Source organism: Tenrec ecaudatus, chromosome 15, assembly GCF_050624435.1.
Source record: "Tenrec ecaudatus isolate mTenEca1 chromosome 15, mTenEca1.hap1, whole genome shotgun sequence".
Classification (NCBI taxonomy): Eukaryota; Metazoa; Chordata; class Mammalia; order Afrosoricida; family Tenrecidae; genus Tenrec; species Tenrec ecaudatus.
The window spans coordinates 44,487,901-44,515,520 of record NC_134544.1 but is presented as its reverse complement, the minus strand read 5'-3'; the positions used below and the strand labels follow the sequence as shown (position 1 = coordinate 44,515,520).

Sequence of the window (27,620 nt, the reverse complement as noted above, 5' to 3'; positions counted from 1 at the left end):
AAAGCCAGGAGAGGGGCAGGGGACAATTCCTTTCTCCAAATCTCCAGAAGGCATGCTCACGTGGCCCACGAGCCTCCAGAATCGTCGGAAAAGAAACTGTCCTGCAAAGCCGCTCGTTTTGTGCTATTTAGTTATGACAGCCCTAGGAACGAAGACAGCGCCTAAAACCTCATCCTGGACGCTCTGCCTTTAGTCACTGTCAATGCTGCAGGGTGTCCAGAGTGGCAGCCCAGAGCTCCGATGACAGCATCCACAAAAAGGTGCATATCCCCTCGACAGGTCTCTCTGGCTGTCTCCCTTTCCCAAGCCAACAAAGACTTTTACAGTAAGATGGCACGTCATCTCACGCCACACCTTCTCTCTGGCACCTGCATTCCAGAGACTCAGTGTTTCTGTGGGTCATCTTGCCACCTAGAATCTGCTAGCTATCCCTTTGAAGTTAACACTCAAAACTTCTGGGGTTTAGCTGCTTCGTTGGGGCTTTTTCAACATCTGGAACTCTATCATGGTATGTGACTCGTCTCAAATGTGAACAAATTGAGTGACAAAACATCTAACAGCATGGTTTTTTGTCACAGTCGGTAGCCTCATGACAGACGCAATGCCTGCCCACGGGTTGAATGGATGACCTGAAACCATAAAGTCCCAATGTTTCGATTCCTCTCTTTCTTCCCTCCTAGCCGCAGTGCAAGCCCTGCCTACATCCGGTGTTAAAATGTACCTCTGATACATTTGTTCAAGGAGTAGTCTGTGTGTGAGTAAATTAATAGCCCTTGTCCAGGAGATGCTCTTATTTCCCAGTAGACAGGTACGTGACCACACGTAGCTTCCCTTTGCTGCTCTCCGTGGGACTTCTGGTCTCCCTACTCTCCACGGTTTCTTGCCCCGACTCCTAAAACTTGATCTCTTCCTAAAATCTCCCTCCCATAATCCCAGCTCCTTCCCATACTCTGTCCCACACTCCTTTCCTTCCCCTCCCAATGACTTGTTTCTCTAACCAGGTGTCCTCAAACTACGGCCTGCGGACATTTATCCGGCCCGCCAGGACATTTATCCAAACTACGGCCTGCGGACATTGATCCGGCCCGCCAGGACATTTATCCAAACTACGACCTGTGGACATTGATCCGGCCCGCCAGGGGGTTTTGCCCCATTTGGGTTTTTTTTTACTTCAAAATAAGATATGTGCAGTGTGCATAGGAATTTCTTCATAGTTTTTTCTTTTTAAAAAAACTATAGTCCAGCCCTCCAATGGGTCTGAGGGACAGTGAACTGGCCCCCTGTTTTAAAAGTTTGAGGAACTGTGGTCTAAGCCAACTAAAGCACACCTTCAGTTCTGTTCTAGAACCACTATCATTTACTTCTTATCCTGTTATGCTACTGAAATTATGCTTATCTGGTTGGTTTTCTACTTGCCAAATCTTCAAAGAACTTTTTGCAGCTTTGGGTGGCATGCGTCAAGAGGAAGTCTTTCTGGGGAATTCTCTCCTCGTTGACTTCTGGGACACATTCTCTGATTTCTCTGTTTCCTTCTATTGACCTTTCTTCCCACCTCTGGAAGAGCTGGTAGTCTCCAGGGAGACTATCCTCTTTGCTCCAGCCTAGACTTCTTGCATGGAACTCAGAGCATTTGGATCCCCAATTCACTCTCCTGAGCCTTAAACAAAACATGCCCAAGTGGGACCTCAGCTTCCCCATGCTTCAAATGTGCGGTGCCTATCCTGTTTTACTTGTTTCAGTGAATGACGGACCAATCCCCCAAGTTAGAACCTGGGAAGTAGCCCTGATTCCTCAGTCCGTCCCCACATGTGGACAAGAGCCCCACGGTGGCTTCTCCATGCTTCTTCCTCTTCCCAACTTTGCAGCCCAGCAGATGCCCGCCCTCTTTCCTCTTGAGCCCTAATTGGCACGAAGCTCCCTAACTGGTCTCCCTGATTCTAGACTTTCTTCATTCTCATCCATTCTCCAACCTCTCCGCAGAATAATCTTTTTGAAATACAAACTTCATCCCATTATTCATCTGACTACTGCCTTCAATGGTTCCTCATTTCTCCAAAGCTGTGTATGTTTGTGCTTCCTTTTTGTTGGTTTGTTTCTAGCCCTTTTAAAGCCCCGCATTCTCTGCTGAGACAGATACACACAAGTCCATAAATCAGGACTCTCCATTCAGACTCAGGGGGGCTACTCCCCTGCAGCCCATCTTGTCCATACCTTGGGATTCAAGGAACTGGCACGCACCTCACATTCCTCCACCCTTTATCCAAGGTTTTCACCTCCCTGTCCAACCTGCCCACTCTCCTCCCCACTCCACACACTCTCCAACCCCGAAACACACAGAATCTTCTCATACTCAGATGCTATCCTTTCTTGGTTATCTTACAAGATGCAAGTCCACTGTCCTTTCTCTCTGAAATCTCTCATTTCTTTCAACGGTGAACTGTTCTCTCCAGGTGGTGTTGTTGCTGCTGCTGTTGTGAAGTGCCCTAACGTTGGTTCCAGCTCTGTGCCCCCAAGTAGCAGCATAGAAGTGCCACGCAGGGATTGCTCATCACCTTGTGGAAGTGGGTGATCAGGTATTTCTCCCACAGAGCTGTGGGTTAGGACAGACCACCAATCATTGGGCTAGTAGTTGAGCACTTAAGCTCTGTGACCCCGGGCTCCTGTACATCATCACCCCACTGCCTTTCTCTGTGGTGCACTGGCAGCTGGTATGGAAAGGGTCATATGGTTCCTTCTGCCTGGCTGTCTAGTCTGTGGTCAACACTCCGAGGAGAGCACCATTTTTCTCTGAACCAGATCCCACCTCCCTTTTCCACCATCATCCTGCGCTTGATGGCTTGAACATCATTCGTCCTGTCCTCACATTTATTTATTTCATAACATGTGCTTAGTGCTTCTCTTTTTCCCGATTTCTGCTTTTCACTTGGCTTATTTAAACTCAGCCCAAAAGCCCTTGTACTGTTTGTTAAAATAAGGTCGAAACTATCAGAGTTTAACTGTAAAGGGAATGATTCCATGATCATGAAAACATGTACAAAAATCATTGAAAACCAAACCAAACCAATTCATTGTCATCGAGTGAGCTGTGACTGATAGCAACCTTATAGAGGAGTACCATTGTCCCTGTCGGTTTCCTAAGATATCAGTCTGTATAGGGGCAGAAAGCCTCCTCGTTCCCCCATTGGGTGGCTGGTGGGTTTGAACTGCTGAACTGATGGCTGGGGGCCCAACATGTAAGCCATTACATGACTCAAGAGGTGTTGTATTTGGACCAAAAAATGCAAGAGTCATGTAACTAAAGGTAAGTCTATCTTCATTATAATACAGTGACATATTCCACCTCTACCTCACTTGGAAAAATTGAAATCAAAGCATCCATGCTAAACACTTGTTTTTCAGCTCTAGAGTAAGTGAGATTACCATTTTGCTTTGTTAGCACAATAGTCTCATGTAAGTTTAATGCTGATGCAAGTGGATTTGCCTTCTTGAGAATCTGTAAATACTAATAAATAACCAAAACAATTACTCATACTCCTCACATTGGTAATATACTAAAGACTGTATAGTTAACTGAGAGCCACTAAATATAAAATATTGTTGAAATCCACAAAATCTGAATTCCCAATGTGAAGAATCCAAACTTTCTGGAAACCTAGTACAGAACTCCCATCCCTACCTTCAGGGGGAAAGTACAACAGGAGTTACAGCTAGATAATCAGACATACCACTTTTAAGGCCTAACCTCACTTTCAATTATTATAGGCAAATCAAATCATATTTTAAAGGTTTTCATCTCTATTCATTAATTTGTGAGCTCCAAACTACAAGGTCAGCAGTTTGAAACCACCCTAGCTCTGTAGGAGAAAGATGAAGCTTTCTACTTCAGTAAAGAGTTAGAGTCTCAGAAACCCACTGGGGCAGTTCTACTCTGACCCTGAGTGGTCACTATGAGTCACAATCAACAGTGAGTTTTATGTTATTTTTTGGACCCAAATCCTCCTAGCCAAAGTTGATTGGAAAAGGAATTAGTGCAGGCCCATTGCCAATAGCCCACAAAGGCCTGTCATGAAAGGTGGCTGGCCCTACTAGTGTGCTCTTCTCTACAGGGAAAGGGACCCAAGGCTGTGGGAAGCAAAGAGGAGCGGTAGTGCCCAGACACCCAGCAAAAAGGCAATCAGCAACAGGCAAAGGCACTGACAGGGAGCTCTAGTACTCCACTGACATTCAATTGAGGGCAAAGTCAGGCTACCACAACTAAAACCATGACACACGTAACTGCAACAATCTCCAAACTCTCTTTCCTCTTATGGCACAGCCAAGAAATCACAAGACTAGAATCATCCAAGATTTTTTGCTTTGGCTTGAAGTGCTGTAAACAGGGCCCCCTGTTTGACCAGTTAAATAAAAAACCTAGGAGCTGAGAAAACAAGAAGTAGAAGTGCTTCCCAAGGTATTCTTTTGTGCAGGCCAGAAGGAGACCCATTCCTTTGTGCAGGCCAGCAGGAGATCACAGGGCTTTACCTGTCCATGGAGCCCGTTCATCGGCGTAGCCCCAGAACTTGTTAGAAATGAACACGCCGAGGCTCCAGCCCAGATCAACTACACCAGACCCCGGATGCTGGGTTCTAGCATGCTGTGTGCCAAGATCCCCTCCCCAGGTGAGTCTGATGGGCCCGAAAGTCTGAGTGCACAGAAAAAGAACACTTTTCTTTACACTACAGGTACATAATATCTATCGATGGTAAATTTTTTTAAATGCTATAAATGGTAGAATTTGAAAGGTTAAGACCCAATTTCTATAATGGGCAGAAATTATTTTCATCAATAAAGAAAACCTATGTAAATCCATTAAAAAAAAACAAATTTAGACATTAAGGATAGTATAATGTAAATATAAATATGATATTCAAAATGACATTTATGTAAAATTTTAATTACACAAAAATCAGGATTCAAAATTATTTGTGCCAAGAACATTTAAAAATGAGAGAAAATGTATATATAAAAATTACACTGGGAGTCCTTTAAAATACAAATATATTAACTTCAAACTTTTGAAAATTGTGTCTTCACATCACAGTGTCCTGACACCTTCCTCATATCATAAACAACAGTGAAAAAGAAAGTATAAACAGGATTAGAAGGAAAGAAAGGAGCGTGTTGTATGACCTCATGGTAAGAACACTTTAAGGCAAAAAAGCAATAACCTTTAAGAGAAAGTGATTGATACATTTGAAAACATTGTCATTTCAAGTTTCTGTAGCATAAATGGCTCTATGAACATCAAATTATAATGAAAACAGCTGGGGCTATAAAAGGTATTTATCATATGTAGAACAGGTAAAATCAGAACTACCAGAATAAGGAACATCTACCAATCATAGAACAATCTAATTAATCAATAAGTAAATGATAAAGACCAGGACTAAGCCAATCACAGAAAAGCTCATTTTGAAATAAAAACAGGAGTGGGCAACAGCCAAAGTCTCAGCGGGCCTGGCTCCCAGTGTTCCCATGGACAGACTGACACCAGAGTCTCTTAAAGAGATCCAAGCCAAGCCACTGGGGCTGCCTCAGGCAGGCAAGGTTACCCGGTACTCAAATGTGCTGAAAATGCCTATCATTTGTCTGCTGGAGACATGCGGAGGGTGATGGTGCCTTCTGGCTCGGAGACGGACAAAGAACTACAGGCATCAGTGGATGCTGGGAAATTGGTGGGCAATGACATGGTGGCAAAGCCCACTGAGATGAACTTGCAAGAATGGTTTTCTTTCAGATGGTTTCCCTCAGACTGTGGGACACTGACTGCCTTGTGGTGCAGAGGGGAGAGAAGACGATTCTGTGACTGAAGTCAGTATCCCAGACTGCTCATAGAAAGACTCACGGGAAGACTGATTCACTGCTTGAGTGGTCGTTCCGACCACAAGGAGTCCAACCCCTGCATGGTGTTTGCACTGGAAAACCTCTGGCCTGCCAATCAGACAATAACAAGGAAGCTCCACTTGTAGGTCGACCCTACCCAGACCATCCCACTGGTGGACTACTATTGGCAATGGGGCATCCACTGTGCCAGCGATGTGCCCCAGATGCCTGATGTCCGGTCTGCAAGCATCCTCACAGCCTTCTCCAAAACCACAGGCTGTACCAGAAGGCCAGGCAAGGCTGCACGGCCACTCATCACCCTGCTCTGAGTTGCCGGGCAGAGCAAAGGGGTCAGTAGCTCTAGGGTGTTTCAAAGAGCAGCACTGTTAGTATAATGAGGTAGCAGATGAATATGTAGGATTTTTTTCTAAGTACAAGTAAAAGAAAATTAATTTTAACAAGAAAAGTTAAAAATGAGAGTAAGAAAATACCTTTTTTGTTAATCTATCAGATTAACCAAACAATTAAGATCAGTCACGCATGTTGTCAGTGGAAAGGGGGAAAAAAAACAAAATACAATGCGCTCATGTTTTCCTGATGGGTTTAAAAACTGACACAGTTGCTTTGTGGAACAGTGAGAGAGAGACTCTAGAAGAAATGAGTCCCTATACCAAGCTACATGTCTACATAGCAATCCTCAAGAGCACACGGGGACCCACATACTATGTGGTTCTGCAGCACAACAGCATGATAGCAAAAAGGTGTACACCACCTACAAGTTCAGCAGCAAGGGGATGGATAAATGAAACCTGGTACTGTAAAAATGGCCCAGAGCGGCATCTGATCTCCTAGGACTTCGCAAAGGGACCGGAAAATCTAACTCATCTGCCCAAGGCCAATTCCTCTGAGACAAAGGCCAGACCCGCCTAAACTGTCCAACTCTAACACCAACCAGCCCAAGGCACCCCATTCTTCTGCTGGGCCCTATAATCCGTTTTGTAATCACCACACAAAACTCCAGATAATCCTCATGATTATGAGGCTTAGTAGAAAAGTTAACATGTAACAGTAGAAAAGTTAACATGTAACAAACAATTCAGGATAGGAAATGCTCAGAACACAGTTCTGGTCAAGAGGCCCTCTTCTTAGCCATGTCTACAAGCATGCCTCTTTCTCAACCCTTTGACCTCTGTGCCCCTCAGCCTCCGCCCTCCTGAGGCAAGTGTTACAAAGCTCGCAAGTGTTACAAAGCTCCATTAGCACTGCTGATGGATGCTCAAGGTCCATTCCACCATAAGCCTCTGCCCTAAGGTGCTGAGCACCTTGTAACTCTTAACTCTGTGGGTCAGCAAACCTAGGTCTCTCAATTAAATGTCTGGAGGCAATCCACTCTGAAAGTGAGTCTCCTGCCCAAAGGCACGAAGCTTTCTCTCTCCTTGGACTGGGAAGGCTACTGCTTTGTCTTATCTGCGGCTGCCACCCCTCTGCTATCACTGCTTCTCTGCCATTTTTTCTGGTGTCCCAGTCCTCTGCCTCTTGGACCAAAGAGCCTCAGCACAGGGATGTTGGGGTCCAAAGGATATATTCTACTCTTGGTTCTTCTTTCGGGCTGGCAGTGAGATCAGCAGTTCCTACTTAGGAGAGCACTCATTTTAAACCTAGCAGGGTTACAAAAACAGACCAATCTCTTCATTAGACTCATACACACTTATCTGCATGGCCCCACTTGGTAACTCCCAAGAGTAATTCACTTCATCACAGGGGCATCTGTGCAAGGAGGTCCTGTACATTAGTTAGGGGGCATACATTAGTTCTATACGTGACAGTATCGTGTTATTGTGAGGCGCTATGAGGTCCATTTCAATTCATAGCAACCCAAAGTGACAGCGCAGAACTGCTCCACAGACGTGTCCTGGCTGCAATCTTCACAGGAGCAGAAAGGAGCTCCTGGTCCAGGGGAGTGGATGGGAAGGTTTAAACTGTCAACCTTGGGTTAGCAGCAGAGGACTTAAATTTTGGCCCATCAAGGCCCAAAAGAAAATGGTAATAAAAAGAAAGTTATACGATGAAGTCTATTAGGTCACACTACATAAATTCATAAAGCTTTTAAAAGTGCTATACATTTCTATCCAGTCTCTATTTGTGTAAAATTATACATTTTTAGAAATAACCACACATCATCTGAGCCACACTCACAGTAGAGGTGATTCCTGGGGAAGTGAAGCAGAGGGATTTTCATTGTGTTTGTAATGTTCTAGTATGTGCAAAAGGAGACTACACACTGATTCTTCTCTGGGCTACTCTTAAAAGAGTAACTTGAATCCTTCTTGGGCTAAGATCCACATGGTTGATAGTTTGAAACCACGTGAAGCTCCTAGAGAGAAAGACTGGGATTTCTACTCTAGTAAACAGTTACATAGTTTCAGAAACTCCTGGGGGTCACTAGGAGTCAGCATTGACTCAGTGACAGTGAGTTTGGTTTGGTTTTATTCATTTTAAAATCTGAATTGGATAGAGGTCTAAATAAAGGCATGTACATATGTAAATATATTTATATATGAGGATGGGGAAATAGATTTACGTACATATATTTATAAGTTTAGTATAAAGCTAGCCAATGGACATTGGGCCTCAAGTACTCCCTCAATGCAAGAATACTTTCTTCTATTAAACTGGCATTCCATGATGCTCACCATCCCAACACAATTGCTGAAGACAAAGTGGATGCATAAGCAAATGTGGTGAAGAAAGCTGATGGTGCCTGGTTATCAAAAGATATAGCATCTGGGTCTTAAAGGCTTGAAGGTAAATAAGCGGCCATCTAGCTGAGAAGCAACAAAGCCCACATGGAAGAAGCACACCATGCTGTGTGATCATGAGGTGTCCAAGGGATGAGGTATCAGGCATCAAAGAACAAAAAATCATATCATTGTGAATGAGGGGGAGTGCAGTCGGGATCCAAAGCCCATCTGTAGGCAACTGGATACCCCCTTACAGAAGAGTCTCAGGGAGGAGATGAGCCATTCAGGGTACAGTGTAGCAACAATGAAACATACAACTTTCCTCTAGTTCCTAAATGCCCCTACACACACACACACACACACACACACACACACACACACACACTATCAAAATCCCAATTCTACCTTACAAATCTGACTAGACCAGAGGATGTACACTGGGTACAGATAGGAACTGGAAACACAGGAAATCCAGGAGGGATGATCCCTTCAGGACCAGTGGTAAGAGTGGGGATACCAGGAGGGTGGAGGGAGGGTGGGGTAGAGAGAGGGGAACTAATTATAAGGATTTACATATAACCTCCTCCCTGGGGGATGGACAAAAGAAAAGTGGGTGAAAGGAGATGTCAGACAGTGAAAGATATGACAAAATAATAATTTATAAATCATCAAGGGTTCATGAGAGATTGGGAAGCAGAGAGGGAGGGGGAAAATGAGGAGCTGATGCTAGGGGCTTAAGTGGAGATCAAATGTTTTGAGACTGATGAGGGCAATGAATGTACAAATGTGCTTTACACAATTGATGTATGTATGGATTGTGATTAGAGTTGTATGAGCTTCCAATAAAATTATTTTTTAAAAATCTGAATTGGAGAAACATGGGTATCTGTTTTCTCGTTTGCATTTTTTCAGCTTTTTGATCTCCCTTCCCTAAAGAGAGACCTGATTTACACACACAACCCCCCTCCCCCCCCAAAAAAGACCCAACAGCACACTCCATAATACGAACACTAGCCCTCAACAGTTATGACCCGATCCTGAGGCATTCAGATCATGTGGTTCTACTGCTGTTTCATCATAGCACAAGAAAACAGTGACGTCAGAATCCGAGCACACTTACGCATGTAAGGCAGTTTTTCTGGGCAGGGAAGGTATGGTGAATAGGTGAAATTTTCTGGAAGATATGTTGTTGTCTGAAGCAGATAGTCACTGGAATTATTGCCTTCGGGATAATCTGAGAGAGAGAAAGAGAGAGAATTTACAACCACCACCACCACCAAAATAAAAACTTTGTCATTTGCTTTGCTCCTTGTGTGAAATGTCCTGGCATTGTGAGAGGACCTACAATCTGCAGTCTAGAGAGTTCTTAAAAGCAATGAGCTATAAAGCACTAGGAAGGCTAACAACACCCAGCCATGGCAGATAATCTCCCGTCCACCCCTGCATCCACCCCTGCCGGTGTGAACCCGCTCCGAACATGACTTCCCCGGGGAATCCTGGGGGCCACATGCCCTTAGCAAGTGGGCACAGAGAGAGCAGACCCATTTACGATCACAGACTCGTGAAGTAGGAACACCTGCTCCCATCCTTCCCCCCTCCCCCCAGGCCAGCCAGCGCTAAAAAAGGCGTGAAAACATAACAGTGAATCTGCTGCTATCAAATGGCCACAGGGCGCTGCTGCTCCAGGCATCCATCCGGAAAGTGGTAGGAGTGTTGCTTTCTCACGAGAAACTGAGATGTGCCCACTCAACGTCTTCTGTTGTACAGAGTACAGTCCATTCTCAATCTTTAGTTACCCACCCCACACCCACCCATGGGCTTGCGCTAGTTGCTGAGAACCCGGGAGCTACGGTTACATGAGCTCAGTTACCTTTAGAGTTAGTAGCCCACAGAGCACTTAGGCCAGTGGGTTAGACAGAGCACTGCTATCAATGCCTAAGGTCAAGTCACTTCTCCAACACCTAGTTTTGCGATCTGGGGCAAGACACAGTTACTTTCTCATCCATACATGCAGGTAATCACAGTGCTGGCCACATTTGGCTGCTTTGGATTTCAGGGAGCCTAACCATATGGAAGTGCTCACGATAATCATTGACCCATGCAAATCATCAATACTGGTAGCTAGTGATGTGTCAGCGATTTCACTTCACGTGGAACCACAATCAGCATCCAGAAAGCAGCAGTCAGGAAATCAAACACAGCATCAGGCATCGGGCAAACCTGCCGCAAACATAGGCTTAGACAAGTGAAAAAGCCACGATGTCACTTGTAAGAGTAAGGTGCGCCTGATCCATAGCCGGGTGTGGGGGGAGGTCAGATGCTTACAGACATCCTCCCTGAGGACCATCAGTCACCAGACTACATTAGGTAGGCACGGCTCCCTGCTCTTAAGGACAATGGACAGGCCTGCAGTCATCGATTTGGTTCCTGTAGGTGGGGTTTACACCCTACTGATAATGGTTCTTATGGAGCTCTAGAGAACAGATTAAACCAGCTCCATGACATCCAAAGTTAACCTGAATCTAGGATACGCCCATTTGTCACATGTATACCCCCCTTTTGCGTGTATATCCCTAGACTGTCCCCCTCTCATTGCTGTATAATCTATAGTACAACCCCTCCCTGTGAAGTATGTCTTTGCCTGTAATTAGTGGGCTTGCACGCCCCAAAGGTATATATATTCCTGGGTTAGCAATAGAGAGGGGCTCTCTCTCTCTCTCTCTCTGCTCCTCCCTTAGCCTTTTGGTGGCTCCCCTCTCCTCTCCCATCCCTCTCCCCTGTTCCCTTTCCTCTTGTCCTCCTTCCCTTCCCCCTCTCTCCACGTGGACCACCAAGCGGGACTGAGGTGAGCATCGTTACCATGAAATGTGCCTGACTCCATTATTTGACTCTCTCTTCTATCTCTCATGCTCTCTATGACTTTAATATAATACTTATATATCTCAACCGTACAATTGTAACTATCGAACCCGTGATTAGTGGTGGGGGGCTGGCTCTCCCCAACTCATACCACAGCACGGTATTTTCAACCATCTCTTATGCGTCTGCAAAAGCCGGACAGTAAATAAGGACGTTCAAAGAACTGAATTACAGTATTCATGAAGGATCTGAAATATACCACAGGCTGCCAGAAGAATGAACAAATCCTTATTGGGGATAGTGTGGCTGGAATGCGCCTTAGAAGCAACGGCGGTGAGACTGTCTCCTGCACTGGAAAAAGACATCATGAGCGGTAACGTCAAGGGCCAGTCACGAAAGAGGAAGGTCCTCATCAAGGTGGATCAGCATGATGGCTGACCCAATGGCATGACTGTGAGGATAGTGTAGGACCAGGCAAGGTTTGGTTCTGCTGTGCATACGGTCCCAAAGAGTTGGAACTGAATGGACAGCATCTCACAACAATAGCATGAGTGACTTGTTTAGAGATGAGCCCCTGACCCAATGTCAGGCATTCAGGTCTTTCTTGGTGTCTTAAAAATATACTTATTATTGCGGTGATAAAGATGGATATAAAACAAACCATTTGCGAACCTCAACCTTTTTTCCACATACCACCCAGTGACACTGATTACGTTCACCGCAGTATGCACTCGTCACCGAAAGAGGTTTTCATCGCAATAACGGAAACGTCATGCCCCTGAAGCAATACTGCTTCCTTTCTTCTTCAAGCGCCTCTGGTAACCACTTCTCCGCACCAGGTATTTAATATACACGACAGATCAGATTTATCTTTTGTGTCTGTTGTAAAGGTTCATGCATGTCACAGCACGCATCAGATCTTCGTTTCTCTTTAGGGTTGAGTAATGTTCCATTGTAGGCATGCCCCACATTTGTTTATCTATTTGTTGATAAGCATTGAGAGTTGTTTCCACATTTTGGGTGATTGTGAATACTACTACAATAAATGCTGGTGTCCTTCTTGGGACTTTTGTACTTAGAACCAAAATGATCAAGTCCAAGCCCCTTTCTGGGGGAAAGTTCTAAGATGCAAACCTGGAAACCCCAACCCAGCAGTTGGCTGCTAGGTAACTCGCCCCAGTTACCTGGACCTTAAGCAGCAATGTACACGCAGCCAACGAAGCGCTAGGAGATGGTGTAGGAAAATGCAAAGATATTGAATGTGCAATTTCTTCTTTCCATCTTTAGAAGTCTGCTATGATGAGAGAGCAGACTCTTCTATGAACTAGCCTGCAGGAGCAGCCCAAGATGAGAATGCTCCTGAACGTCTCTCACCAGACAGCTCTTGAAGAGCATATGGCAAGGAAAATCCTCCAAGCCAATGGGGAGAAAAAGCGATTCATTGAACACTCGTTGTTTTGTATGATCAAGAATTCCTATCTCATTGATCTATGCCTAAAAATGATAATAACAAACATAAAACGATTGCACTGGTGGTTCAATCAGTAAGCCCTTGGCTGCTACCCAAAAGGTGGACAATTCAAGCCCATCCAATGACTTCCCGGGAGAAGGCCCTGTCAATCTCTGCTATAAATATTACAACCAAGAAACCCTACGGACAGTTCTGTGGGCACTTTCTGTGAATTGAAATCAACTTGAAAGCATCCTACAGCAAAGTAAAACACACACACACACCTGCTGCTGGTTTGTTTCCGACTTCAAGTGACCCCGTAGGCAGGGTAGGGTTTCCATGACTGCAGACCTTTACAGAGCAGACTGTCTCATCCTTCTCCAACTGGAGGAGCGAGTGGGTTTGAACCACGGACCTTTTAGTGAGCACCCTAATACATATAGCCCACGGTGTCACCAGGGCTCCTTAAAATCTATAGAAAGAAGCCCAATGATGTTATGATACTTAAGATATATGTCTATATGTCAAAAATTGGGTGAGATAAAGATTTTTTAAATGGAAAGTCCGACTTTGCTAGTGGTAAGTCCTCACACTCCACACACGACTTACGTTTCCTATTACTCCCATCAAAAAACCAAGTGTTAATGATTAAAAAAAAAACCAACTCAAGTGTTACAGGTTTTGTGATAATTTCTGGTCAAATTCATTGATTTATACCTTAGACTTATTATCAATCAATAAGTAGATTTTACTGCTTAATATTACAAAATACACTGTTTTTTTGTTTGTCCATTTCATTTGAAAGGACAATAAAGCATTCTTTCCTCGGGAATACAAAGCGATACATTGGCAGATGCTGGAAATGGAAGATCGATAAGGTTATCTCCAGGTAGGCCTCTGTCAAAGACTCACTTTCTTTTAATCCTGAGGCAAATTCTTCATTTCTTAAAATGATGTAGTTACATTTAGATATTTTCTTATTCTGCACTTTTTTTACTGCATCTCAGTTATTTTTGTCCCTCTATTCTTAGCATGCTATGATTCTATAACCTATATCAATACTTAAAAAAATAAACAGTTCTCTAGACATGTCTGCCGAGCAAACTTCTAGCAGTAGCTCCCCTGCAGAGCTGTATGGTTCGTGAAGGACTGATTGAAATAAGGAGGAGCATTCCTCCTCAGGGTTTCTGACACCGTAAATCTTTTCTATAGCACACAGCCTCAACTTCCTCCTGCGGAGCACCTGGTGGGTCTGAACCACCGAACTTGCTGCTAGTAGCTCCATGCTTATCCCTACCAGGACTCCTCTTGTTCCCTCCAGCAGTGTCTGAAAGGAGTGCTGGTGACCACTAAAAAACAAACTGAAAAATCATTCCTCCTCACCATTAAAAAACTTCAAAGGCATATACTGGCAAATTCAAGTCACCCAGAGATAAAGTTTGGGTTCAAAACAAGTTTGATCCTTAGGTACAGTACTGCCAAGAATCCTAAGGAGCTCAACTGACTTGGAGCAAAGGCTCAGGCCTTCGAGGTTAACATGTCTAGAGGTGTTTCCCTTCTCTTACAGTGTTACTGACATTTATAACGCATCCTGAACTGTTATTGTGGTAAGGCCTGCCTTCAAACAAGAAGCCGTCCAAGTGAGATTACAACTAAGGCCCCATGGAAGAAACGCACTAGCCTGTGTGATCCAAGGATTGTGACTAATACACCCCAAACCTGAAATAGGGAATTATATCCGAGCTTAAATTGCACCATTCAAAGAATGGAGTCCCCGCCACTGGATTGTTCATGTCAAACTGTCAGTTGACATTCTGCTACATATCTTCTCAGCATAAAATCAGACAAGAACTGCATGTATAAAAAGAGGTAACTGCTGACCACCTCTATGGGGCCAGGTCCTGGTACCAGCAGTACAATGATCTAGCAGCACACTTCGCGGCCACACCTTCCTCCTTAAAAGAGAGTCACCTGAGGTCAAACAAGCTAACAAATAGGGCTGACTGCTGTTGGCTAGAAGGCAAGCATAAGTAGCAAGAAGCGGGCTTACCTGTCCCATTGAGTGTCGTATTTTTGTTTGTGTACAGCCTGATCATATGTCCTATTGTTTTCACATTTTCTCTCAGCATGATGCCTCGAGCTTGTACCATGAAGAGATATGTGTTGGCTGTAAGAAAAACGAGAAGACATCACAACTCAGTAAGCTCTATTGAATGGACTAACTGTCCCATTTGGGCAACTGATCAGTAAAGGCAGACTCAATTATTAGCTCCAGAGGAAAACATAAATATCAAATTATTATTTCCCACCATCAGAAATACTTTTATAAAACAATAAAATTGAAAAAAATGACAAAATCCATCTACCAAATTAGCTGAGACTAATCAAACAAATTAAAATATCATAAAGAATCCTCTATCCATAAACCATTTCCATTCAAAAAAATTTTTTAAGTTTTTGAAAGGCTTTGTAGAACAAGTATAAGGTCACAGTATTGTATGATTTACATCCTTTACTTCTATTTTAATTCCTCAAACCATCCTTCCTCAAAATAATACTCCAAAGTAAGCAAACCTTACCGAATTATAAATATATCATAAATCACTAGAATAGCTAGTGGCCGCTATGGTTCTTGTGTATTCTCAAAGGGCTGAGCGAGAGATGATCTAGAATTAAGATGTATTTTTGTTCCTTTCTCTTTGAGAATTAATCATTCAAGCTTTACAAGTCTACTACCAACAGTGTAACAATGAAACAAATCAAACTCGATGTGTATTTTAAAGTTGGGTCAATTAAATTCTCTGGAATAGGTGCCACAAAAATCACCACTGGCTCTCCATTTCTTCACATAGAAAGGACAGTGGCGCACTAAACATTCTCTTCTACTCTATAGTCTCTAGAGAGAAAGTCAAACTACCCTATATTCCACTCACTCAAAACATGGAGGTTCATTATCACGGCAAAAGCAAAAACAGGAAGCCTCAATTAATGCGTTTCTGAGTTAAGACAGGCTGGCTCATGGCACCTCAGATGCAACTGGTCCAGAAGACAGAGGAGTAAGCAAGCCTGAAGGCTCATGGAAACATTTCATCCAGTGGACTAGTAACACACCGTGCAAACATCACTCTCCCCGACTCCTAAACCAGAACAAGAATGTGGTGACCAAGTGCAGCTGCTCTGGAAAGGATCACAGTAGAAGGTCCTTGATAGAGCAGGGTGAAAATTAAGAACAAAATTCAAAATCATACAAGAGCCCAGGCTTAGTGGCCACACAGAGAATGAGGGGATCCCTTGTCCCTCTTTGCAACAAGCGATAGGTAAGTCTATAAAGAACACAGTATCGCTAAGGAGGTATGGGCACCTGAGAATAATCAGCCATTGGATCTTCTTTAAGGCAGCATTGATCCAAGGGCAGAGTCCAAAAGGGTTAGGAAAGAAGAAGACCTGAAAGTGGGAAAGACGAGGAGGACATGGGATGAGCCATGTTACACTGTGTGGATCACAAACCACGACATGAAACAAAATGTGAATGAAAAGAAAACAAACCAAGAAAAATAGATATGCTCTGAAAAAACCCACCCATTTCACAGTAAAAGGTGTTAACAAAAAAGACAAGCTGGCTTTGAATACAATTATGATCACTCCTTGAAAAATGAATGCAGAATGGAATTATTTAAGAATGACCACGAATTTCCTGGGCCCTGCTCTATCTCGAGATGGGATAGAGGGATCAGTAAAATTTGGTATTTATTATCTCCTTTGCCATTTTCTTTGTAAATCTGAATTGGTTCAAAGTCAGAAAAAAATGACAGTAAACTCGGTGAAATAAGTCATCACAAAAGGACATTATATTTATGTGACCATTAATATTAAAACTCAAGGTTTTTCCACACACGCAAAGAAAAAAACAATAATAGTTACCACGTATTTGAGGGGAAAGGAGGTGAAATCACTAACTACAAGGGAGATGCACATTAACTAGAAGGCAAGTGCAATAACATAGATGAACCAAAATGAAAGAATGAAATCCAAGATCGACCGTGGTGGGAGTCCATGAGTTTAAGGCAATCAAGGGAAAGCCGATTCCATAGACAATCCTGCCACACAGTAATCTGTAAGTGCGTTCATGACCGGCCCACGGCTGAACAGGCGCGGAAGGAAACTGGGACCATCACCATGAACATACACGTCAAGGTTTGAGAGACGTTATTTCAGGATTTCATCTTGTTTGGATCCACAATCGATGTTCATGGAAACAGCAGCCACGCGATCAAATGGCACATTACACTGGGTAACTTTGCAGCACAAGACTTTAAAAGCTAGGATGTTACCTTTTTTTTTTTTTTAGGATGTTACTTTGAGGACTAAGCTGAGCCTGACTCAAACCATGGTATTTTCAATTGCTTCATCTGGATGGGAAACGTGGACATAGAAGATGGAATACCAAAGAACCGATGCCTTTGAATTATGCAGCTGGCAAAGAATATTCAAAGTACCATTAGCTTCCCCACAAGAAAAAAAAACAGAGCAAAGCAAATCTGTCTTGGAAGAAATACAGCAGAAATCTCCTCAGAGGCAAGTATGTCAACCTCGTCTCCCCTCTTTTAGATACACAGTCAGGAGGGACCAGCCCCTGGGAAAGGACAGGATGCTTGGTAAAGCAAAGGGACAGCAGCAGCCCTCCACACGATGGACTGATACAGTTGCCCGACAGCGGGCTCCCACAAACTCTGGGGAGGAGGGTGCCGGACTGGGCCGCTTCCTCCTGCTCTCAGAGGGCTGTCATCCGTCAGCACTTAGCAGCCCCAGCAGCGACGAGCGACCAACACACCGGTGCATGGAGACGCGCATACAAAGACAAGCGTGTGAAAACGACTCAGATGGAGCCAAACAGACCGAGGGAAGGAGTCACTGGACCAGGGGGTCAGAAGCACAGTCTTGCTGGACACAAAACAGTCCACAGAAGCAAGGTTATAAATTCTACTTGATGAGCAGCTAAAACAAACCCCAAGCAGACACCAAGCAAAGCTCAGAGCGAAGCACATGTCCTTTCACTTTCAATCCATAAAAATGATCCAAAGGTCCAGGTTTCACACAAGGTTTGCCTTAATAATTGTTAAGAGCATGCCTACAACTTTTCTAGAAAGAGTACTGTAAGTAGGTTTAACTTGTTCTGGCCTAAACTTAAGTGTTCCAAGCTTAAAAAAAAGAAGAAGAAGAAGACAGTTTTTATTGTTTTAGCTTTTCAGTGGTCTTTAAGAGATGTATGAGGAAAAAAGAAAACACACCCAAAAAGGCAGTCAACATGTAGAGATGTATTAAATAAAAGCCAAGCTAACTTTTCCAATTCTTGCTAATCCAATTTTGCTAATCAAAAGCAAAAGTTCAACTGAGATAACAGGGACGCATCATATCTATTACTGTGTCTGACTGATTTACAACACTTTGGAATACTTAACCACAAAGTTGTGTGCAGATCTGTTATTGATGACGTGAACATCTTATTAACATCTTTTCTGTACCAAGCTGTAAAAGGAGGGATGTTACAGAGTATGGGAGCCAAGCCAAAGACACAAATGCCCCCAGGCTTCTGGGAATTACGTTGATCTAAGCAAGGAAGTGCTTGGGGGAAACATGGATGCGTCCTTGTGCATACTGAAAGCCAAATCGGCATCCTATTAAAATAACGATATGTACCTTTCTTCTTGTCCTTTTAACATACCTGCTCTTAAGATGAGGTGGCACAGCGAGTTAAGCACCAGCTTCCCAACAGAAAACCAGCAGCTCAAATTCCCCGGCTGCTCCGTGAGAGCCCTGTGAGGACAAAGCTATTCTGTGATGCAGGGTCAGCGCGCTCAGAGCCAACTCAACAGCAGCGAGTCTGGCTGTCCTGGATATTTACACAGGGAAAGCTGCGGGGCATCTTAAAACCAAATCAAATGTAGGTAGTGAAGAAACGCTGTGCGATGGAAAGACATAAACAAATTCAAACGTTCTGAACACGAACAAAACTGTACAGAATAAAGATGATTGCCGATAATGCCGTGGCAAATTTACCAAAATGCTGCACTGGGGACGTTTCTGCTGGAAGGAAGCCTTGGTGATGCCAAGGGGTGAGAGGCTGGTGTTAACAGAAAGGTAGAGACATAGACCCACCAGCTGTGCCACCACGAAGAAAGACCTAGGGATTTGTTCCTGGAATTGTACATCAATGGACATATCGGATGGTGTAAGATGTGGCAAAAAGCAAAAAAGAAAACAACCAATCAATCAATAAAAATAAGGGTTCCTGAAGGCGGGGAGCATGGATCAAGGGGAGCTGATATCAAGGAGGTCAAGAAGAAAGAAATGCTTTGAAACTGACTGTGATAGCAGTTATACAATACAGTTTGATCTGATTGAACCGTGGTATGCTATATCCATAAACGCTCCCATTAAATTGATGAACATTAAAATGATCACAGCCTATGTGAGAAAAGCCAGACATCGAGCTCTGCCCATGAAAAACTCTCAAGTTCATTTATTGCTAATGAGTTACATTGCTTATGTTCATGGTCCTCATGGGTTTAATCCCCAAAGATAAAAAGTCATTAGATGTTGAAGTGATGCTCAAATAGAGACTTATTGTTAATGGAAAGAAAGTGATATTTATTATCCAAGAGCTGCAAGACATAGAAGACCAGCATGAAATGGCTCCTACTGTCTGACTTCCAAACATCATAAAACCATGGAAATAATACACAATTGTCACTTACTATCACTAATATAAAACACAACATTGGTAAGCTTTTCATTAGAGGAATCTTTGACTCAGATTTTCTCTTCAACTTAAATGAAACAACATCCACAGACACAACCTGCAGAAGGCAAATGAGGAAATCTTTCCCTTCCTTGGTTTTGGTCTCCAGATATGTTGTTGTTGTTGTTGTTGTTGTTGTTGTTAGGTGCTATCAAGTTAGTTCCAAGCCGCAGCAATAGCACCTGACCCTAACTAACATAGAACAATATATTGCCTGGTCCTGGGCCATCCTCACAATTGTTGCTGTATATGAACCCATTATTGCAGCCTGGGGCCCATCTATCTCACTGACAGTCTTCCTCTTTTTCTGCTTCCTCTCGACTTTATACTAAAACTACCACTGCTTAATTATAATCATGCTGTGTGCTCCCTAATTTAGCTCATTTTAGTGCCTTTGCATTGCAAGACATAAATATAACTTGTTTACCAGTTCTGCTTTATAAAGATAAAAACTCTGTAATATTAAGAAAATAAATATTTTTTGACACAAAAACAGGTCACAAAAGTTTCCAGGTATCCTACTTGGGTGAGAAAAACAGTTATGAATTATCTCATTCTCAACTCAAGAAAAGAAACTTATTTGCCATGAAGCTATGTTTTCTCCACACCTGTCCAGCTGCAGCTTTGGTCACTCACATTGCTATCAGTAGTCAAAACAAAGAGACTCGATACTGATCTGCAGAGATATGGAAAGGTGTCCTGGGCTCTCAACGACTCCAACTTAACCTATGTCCATCTTCCCAACCAGTATGACACAGTGCTGCAATTTCCAGGTCTTTCAGCAAAACAGGGGCTGATATTCTGAGGGGATCATGAAGGAGCCTGTGTGGCAATGTCAGACTGCCAAGGTTGCCCCAGGTCAGCGGTTCAAACCCGCCGGTTGATCTGTGGGAGTAAGCTGTGGCTAGCCATGCCCATAAAGATTCACAGCATTGGCAACCTTTGAGTCACTATGAGTCAGAGTCAACTGGATGGTAGTGTGTTCCACTGGTTAGGCATTTTGACCAGCAAGAGATGTAGGGCTAAAGCTAAGAAGGAGCTAGAAATACATGTTGGGGAGCATTCATTTAAAAATCAGAATTGGAGCTGTGGTGATCAACCAGCACAGGAAAAAAAGAGAGAGAACGGAAATGGGAAGGTGAAGGTCAGATACATAAAGAGCAGCTACAAATAAGATGGACAAAGAGAAAAGCCCCCAAGATAAATTTCTCGAAGCTTAGCTGCAGCCAAGAAATTATTCGACAAAATAATGCTACAGAGGCAAATGAGAAAAATACAGGATAGCTTCAAAAAAAGTACTAGTTAGTCCATATGCTCATTGTCATTTTCAGAAGTGCTTTACTTAAATAAGCCCAGTTAATCACCATAAGCAAGCCAAAAATGTAGGCCATATGAAAGGAAAGATATATCCAGTGTGCAGCAGAGCACTGAGGAAACGTATAACTATCCTCTAGTTCTTTAAATTTTCTCCTTCCATTTGATCAAATTCAATGTATCCGAGAGGAATTATCAAGAGCTGAATGGAGGGTGAGCATGATAGTGGGATAGGAGGAAGGTAAAAGGAAATGGAGGAAAGAACTAGGAGGCAAGAGCTATTTATAGAGGTATAGCTATAGGCACGTATAAAGGAAAATATATTAATCAATAATGAAAGGACTAGAGGCCAATGTACATATATTTATATGTTAAGTATTAAGAGAGCAGACAGACTTTGGGCCTCTACTCAACACCTCCCTAAACACAAAAACACTTTGTTCTAATAACCTGAATACTCAGCTTCTTGACACAATTGCTGAAGACAAAATGTGTGCATAAGCAAATGTGGTGAAGAAAGCTGATGGTGCCAGACATCATAATATATAGCATCTGGGGTCTTAAAGGCTTGAAGTTAAACAAGCAGCCATCTAGCTAGCAAGCAAATAAGCCCACATGGAAGAACCCGGTGTGATTATGAGGTGTTGACGGGACCAGTTATCAGGTATCCAAACATCCCAAACAATTATATCGAAGTGAAAGTGGGGAGTTGGAGTGGAGACCCAAAGCCCATTTGTAGACAATTGGACATCCCCCCCAGAGAAGGGATGATTCAACCAAGGTGCAGTATAACACCGACAAAACATACATCATTCCTCTATTTCCTGAATGCTTCCTCCCCTCTCCACCCCCACTACCATGACCCAGTTATACCTTACAAATCCGGTTAGACCAGAGTACACACTTGGTACAGATAAGAGCTCTCCACACATGGAATTCAGTACAGATAAGACTCTCAGGAACAGTAGTGGGAGGACTGATATGAGGTAGGGGGGCGTAGTGGGAGAGGGCAGAAATATAGCCTACCCCCACAGGGACAAATAACAGAAATGTGGGTGAAGGGAGACAAAGGACATTATAAGACACGAAATAATAATATATAATTGATCAAGGATTCACAAGGGTGGCGGGGAGGGAGGTTGGAAAAAGAGGAGCTGATAGCAAGGACTCAAGTAGAAAGAAAATGTTTGGGAAATATTGATGGCAACGTATGTACAAGTGTGCTTAATACAAATGAATGATGGATTGTTATATGATTTGTAATAGCCCCCCCAATAAAATGACTAATTAAAATAAGAATTTCTTCCTCCCATTATTTTTTTATTTTAATAATTCATTTTTATTTTTTAAACATTTTATTAGGTACTCATACAACTCTTATCACAGTCCATACATACATCAATTGTGTAAAGCACATCTGTACATTCTTTGCCCTCATCCTTTTCAAAGCATTTGCTCTCCACTTAAGCCCTTTGATCAGGTCCTCTTTTTTCCCCACCCTCCCCGCTCCCCTTTTCCTCATGAGCCCTTGATGATTTATAAATTATTATTTTGTCATATCTTGCCCTGTCTGACGTCTCCCTTCACCCACTTGTCTGTTGTCCGTCCCCCAGGGAGGAAGTCACATGTAGATCCTTGTAATCAGTTCCCTCTTTCCAACCCATTCACCCTCTACCCTCCCAGTATCACCCCTCACACCCCTGGTCCTGAAGGTATCATCTGTCCTGGATTCCTTGTGCCTCCAGCTCCTATCTGCACCAGTGTACATCCTCTGGTCTAGCCAAACTTGCAAGGTAGAATTTGGATCATGATAGTTGCAGGGGAGGAAGCATTTAGGAACTGGAGGAAAGCTGAATTCTTCATCGGTGCTACATCACACCATGACTGACTCATCTCCTCCCCTAGTCCCCTCTGCAAGACGATCTCCAGAGGCCAACAAATGGGCTTTGTGTCTCCACTCTGCACTTCCCCCTTCATTCACTATGGTAAGATTTTTTTTTCCTGATGATGCCTTATACCTGATCCCTTCGACACCTCATGTTAGCACAGGCTGGTGTGCTTTTTCCATGTGGGCTTTGTAGCTTCTGAGCTAGATGGCCACTTGTTTACCTTCAAGCCTTTAAGACCCCAGACACTATCTCTTTTGATAGCCAGGCACCATCAGCTTTCTTCGCCACATTTGCTTATGCACCCGTTTGTCCTCAGCGATTGTGTCATGGAGGTGTGCACCCAATGATATGATTTTTTGTTCTTTGATGCCTGGTAACTGATCCCTTCAGAACCACATGATCGCACAGGCTGGTGTGTTCTTCCATGTGGGCTTTGTTGCTTCTGAGCTAGATGGCCGCTTGTTTATCTTCAAGCCTTTAAGACCCCAGACGCTATATCTTTTGATATCCGGGCACCATCAGCTTTCTTCACCACATTTGCTTGTTCACCCGCTTTGGCTTCCACGATTGTGTCGGGCCTCCTCCTCCTTCCACGATTGTGTCGGCCTTAGTTTTACTTCACTAATCTTGCTGACCTACATATGTACATTGGTACAAGCAAGATATTTTGATGCACGAAATCAAAGATATGTAAACCGCTCAGAAACAGTAAGGCAGTTCCTCAACCTTTCTAACACAGCAATCCTTTAATACAGTTGATGTTATGGTGAATCCCCCCCAATCATAAAATTATTTTCATTGCTACTTCCTATCTATAATTTTGCTACTGTTATTAATCAGGCGACCCCTGTGAAAGGGTCATTTGACTCCCAAATGGGTCACGACCCACAGGTTAAGAACCACTGCAGTAAGGGAGTATTGACTCCTGGAGTAGATATGGGAAGAGGGGGTGGTTGACTGATAGCAGTGATGATTGTATAACTGCACTCAAGGGAAACAAACATCAGAATTTTAGGTGAATGTGCCCCGTTGGATGTTGTAAATTCTGGCAAAAAAACACCAACAACAATAATATATATTAAGGGTTGGGGGGGGGGCGGGTAGGGTAGGGGAGAGAGGGGAGAAAGGGGAACTGGTATCAAGGAGTTCAAGAAGAAAGATAATGTATTGAAAATGATGATGGCAGCAATTGTACAACTATGCTTGATCTAATGGAACTATGGATTGCAATAATTTCTATGAGAGCTCCTAGTAAAATATTTAAAAAGAGAGAAAATCCTATGGCTCACAGTTCTCTTCTGATGCATATAAGTCACCATGACTTAGAACTGATTGAAGGCAACTAGTTGGATGACACGTCTGTCAGTCCCTTCAAGAGAGGAATGTCAGCAAAGCCATGGAAACAAAAGAAACACATGAAATGTAAAGGGGTTGCTAAGGAAAAAACAGCAAGGAGTACCCACGTCTCAGAGAAAGAAAGGTCAAGGGAAGGCTCTTGGAATAAAAGGGACCTGAGTGTGACGGTAGCCTGAGCAGAGGAACTAGCAGAGGCAGCGATGAGGGAGTAACTTAAGGTAAGAAAAGATACGAAGGGAGGGGAGGGGACATTTCTGTCAGGTCAGTATCAGCAGAGGGGCTGACGTGCACATGTGTGGAGCATTCCTCGGGGAAAATGAGTGTGATGAGAGAAAGTAAGTTGGAAAGGTTCAAGTGGATGGAGGGTCTGGGGGAGAGGGAAAAACAAAGATAAAACAGGAAGGTCTATCAGAACACAGGGGGCGCTGCGGGGATGAGAAGTAACATTCACAACGGCGAGGCAGTCCGGGATGTCAAAGGGACACAGTGAGCAGGAACCGGCAGAGCTGAGTAGTGGCGGCCCAAATCATTCAGGGACGCAGAATCTTGCAGGACATTTGCAGGGTTTCTAAAGAGAAGATGAATGAATGACCCCTTCCAGGGTATCAACTTTGATTAGGCATACTGCTGAATGTTCTTGCTTTTAGGTGGCATGGGGCCAGTTCCAAGCCCACAACAGAACAAAACCCTGCAGGGCCCTGCACCCTCCTCACAACTGCTCCTGTTTCCAACAGCCCATCGCTGCAGGCATTGCGTCGATTCATCTCGTCCACGTTCTTCTGCCTTTGGCTGCCCGTCCATCTACCTTTGCAAGCACCTGTCCTTCTCTAGGTGACTGTGAGTTACCATGAGCTTCAGCCCACCTCATGGGGACCCCGGAGTCAGAAGAGAGATGCTCCACAGACTTATGAAGGCTGGCATCATTAGGGGACAGACCATCAGACCTGTCTTCTATGGAGCCTGTGTGGGTGAAACATCCAACCTTTCAGCTAACAGTCAAGAGCTTAAGAATTGAGCCTCTCAGAGACTCCAAGTATACAAAGCTGATTTAGAAAATGGAATTAAAAGATCATGGAGAGAGAGGGACAGGAGGAAGGTGAAAAGAAATAGAGGAAAGAACTAGGAGTCAAAAGCATTTATAGAGGTGTAGCTACAGGCATGTATACATGTAAATATATTAATTTATTATGAAAGGGATAGAAGTGATTGTACATGTACATATACTTATATGTTAAGTATTTAGAGAGCAGACAGACTTTGGGCCCCTACTCAACGCCTCTCTAAATACAAGAATACTTTATTCTAATAACCTGGCACTCTTTGATACTCAGCTTCCTGACACAATCGCTGAAGACAAAGTGTGTGCATAAGCAAATGTGGTGAAGAAAGCTGATGGTGCCAGACTATCATAATATATAGCATCTGGGGTCTTAAAGGTTTGAAGTTAAACAAGCAGCCACCTAGCAAGCAAGCAAATAAGCCCACATGGAAGAAGCACACTAGCCTGTGTGATCATGAGGTGTTGAAGAGATCAGGGATCAGATATCAAAAGATCTAAAACAATTATAACCATGTGAAAGAAGGGGGTTGGAGTGGAGACCCAAAGCCCATCTGTAGACAGCTGGACATCCCCCTACAGAAGGGTCACAGGAAGGTACGATTCAATCAGGGTGCAGTATAGCACAGACAAAACACACAACATTCCTCTATTTCCTGAATGCTTCTCCTCCCCTACTACCATGACACCTTACAAATTCGGTTAAACCTGAGTACACACATTGGAACAGATAAGAGCTCTCAACACAAGAATGCAGTACAGATAAAGCCCTCGGGAACAGTAGTGGGAGTAGCACTATCATAAGGGTCATGGGATTGTTTGGGGTGGAGGGGTGGGTGGAGAGAAAGGGGGAACCCATCACAATGTTGGATATATAGCCCACTAGCAGAAATGTAGGTGGCGGGAGACAATGGACAGTGTAAGACTAGAAATAACAACAATAATATATAATTGATCAAGGGTTCACAAGGATGGGAGGGTGGGGGAGGAAAGAGGGAAAAGAGGAGCTGATACCAAGGGCTCAAGTAGAAAGAAAATATTTTGGAAATGTTGATGACAACATATGTACAAGTGTGCTTAATAAATTGAATGACGGACTGTTATAAGATTTGTAAGAGCCCCGCAAAAAGCTGATTAATACTTTTTTAAATCATGGAATATTCTCACAAAATTTTAACTGCCTCATAAAATTTATTCTTACATAGTACATCATATGTATAAGTACATGTATACATAATAATTATATTTCATTCCTTTCTTTTATATATATATATATATTTTTTTAACAATTTATTAGGGGCTCATACAACTTTTATCACAGTTCATACATATACATACATCAATTGTATAGTACATTCTTTGCCCTAATCATTTTTTTCTCCTCTTTTCTTTTTTTTTACATTTTATTAGGGACTCATACAACTCTTATCACAATCCATACATATACATACATCAATTGTATAAAGCATATCCATACATTCCCTGACCCGATCATTCTCAAAGCATTTGCTCTCCACTTAAGCCCTTTGCATCAGGTCCTCTTTTTTTTTTCCCCTCCCTTCCCTCTCCCCACTCCCTCATGTGCCCTTCGTAATTTATACATCGTTATTTTGTCATATCTTGCCCTTCATTCCTTTCTTATGACCATCTGTTGTGGACGGAACAATGCTCTCCAAAAAAGAGATACTCCCATTCTAGCTTGTAGGACCTGTGCATGTTGTGAATCTTATTCTGTTTGGGGAAGCATAGTCTTTGCAGATGAAATTAAGAATCTTGATAAGAGATAATTATCCTACGTTATCCCAGAATCCAATGGCAGGTATCCTTATCAAACAAAACAGAAGGAGATTTGAGATGCAGTCCCTCGGAGGAGGTAATGTGCAGACAAGGCAGAGACCGTGCATCTCTCGATAGTCTACAAGCTCAGGAATACCAACAGGCACCAGAAATTAGATGACACAAGGAAGGAGTCGCCCGCCGAGCCCCCAAATGGAGTGTGGCTCTCCCAGAAACTTGGTTTCGAATTTCGGACTCCAGAATAGTGAGAGTATAAATTTCTGTGAAAGTATAAATTTCTGTTGTTTCGAGTCACATAACTGTTGGCCATTTGTTCAGCAGCCCGAAAAAGGTAATACCCCACTCCTCGATATAGGTACAATATTTCCCAATGTAAGTTCAGTGAATAAATTCAGAAGCAAGCACATTAGAAGTCTTTAAAATTCAAGCATAGGTTTGAATGACCACAAGGGGCAAACAACTGGAAAGAAATCGTGTTTCCAAGCCATGGAGGGGA

At 43.2% G+C, this 27,620-nt stretch overlaps 1 protein-coding gene across 1 annotated transcript in view; it reads right to left on the bottom strand.

Annotated features, from left to right (window-relative positions):
* Nucleotides 1-27,620, bottom strand: part of B4GALT6 (beta-1,4-galactosyltransferase 6) — a 77,195-nt gene that overhangs the window by 28,808 nt on the left and 20,767 nt on the right. Inside the window, exons 2-3 of the mRNA XM_075532949.1 lie at nt 14,963-15,079; nt 9,724-9,837 (exon numbers count right to left, since the gene is read on the bottom strand). Coding sequence (XP_075389064.1) covers nt 9,724-9,837; nt 14,963-15,079 — 231 coding nt within the window. The remainder of the gene's footprint in view (nt 1-9,723; nt 9,838-14,962; nt 15,080-27,620) is intronic.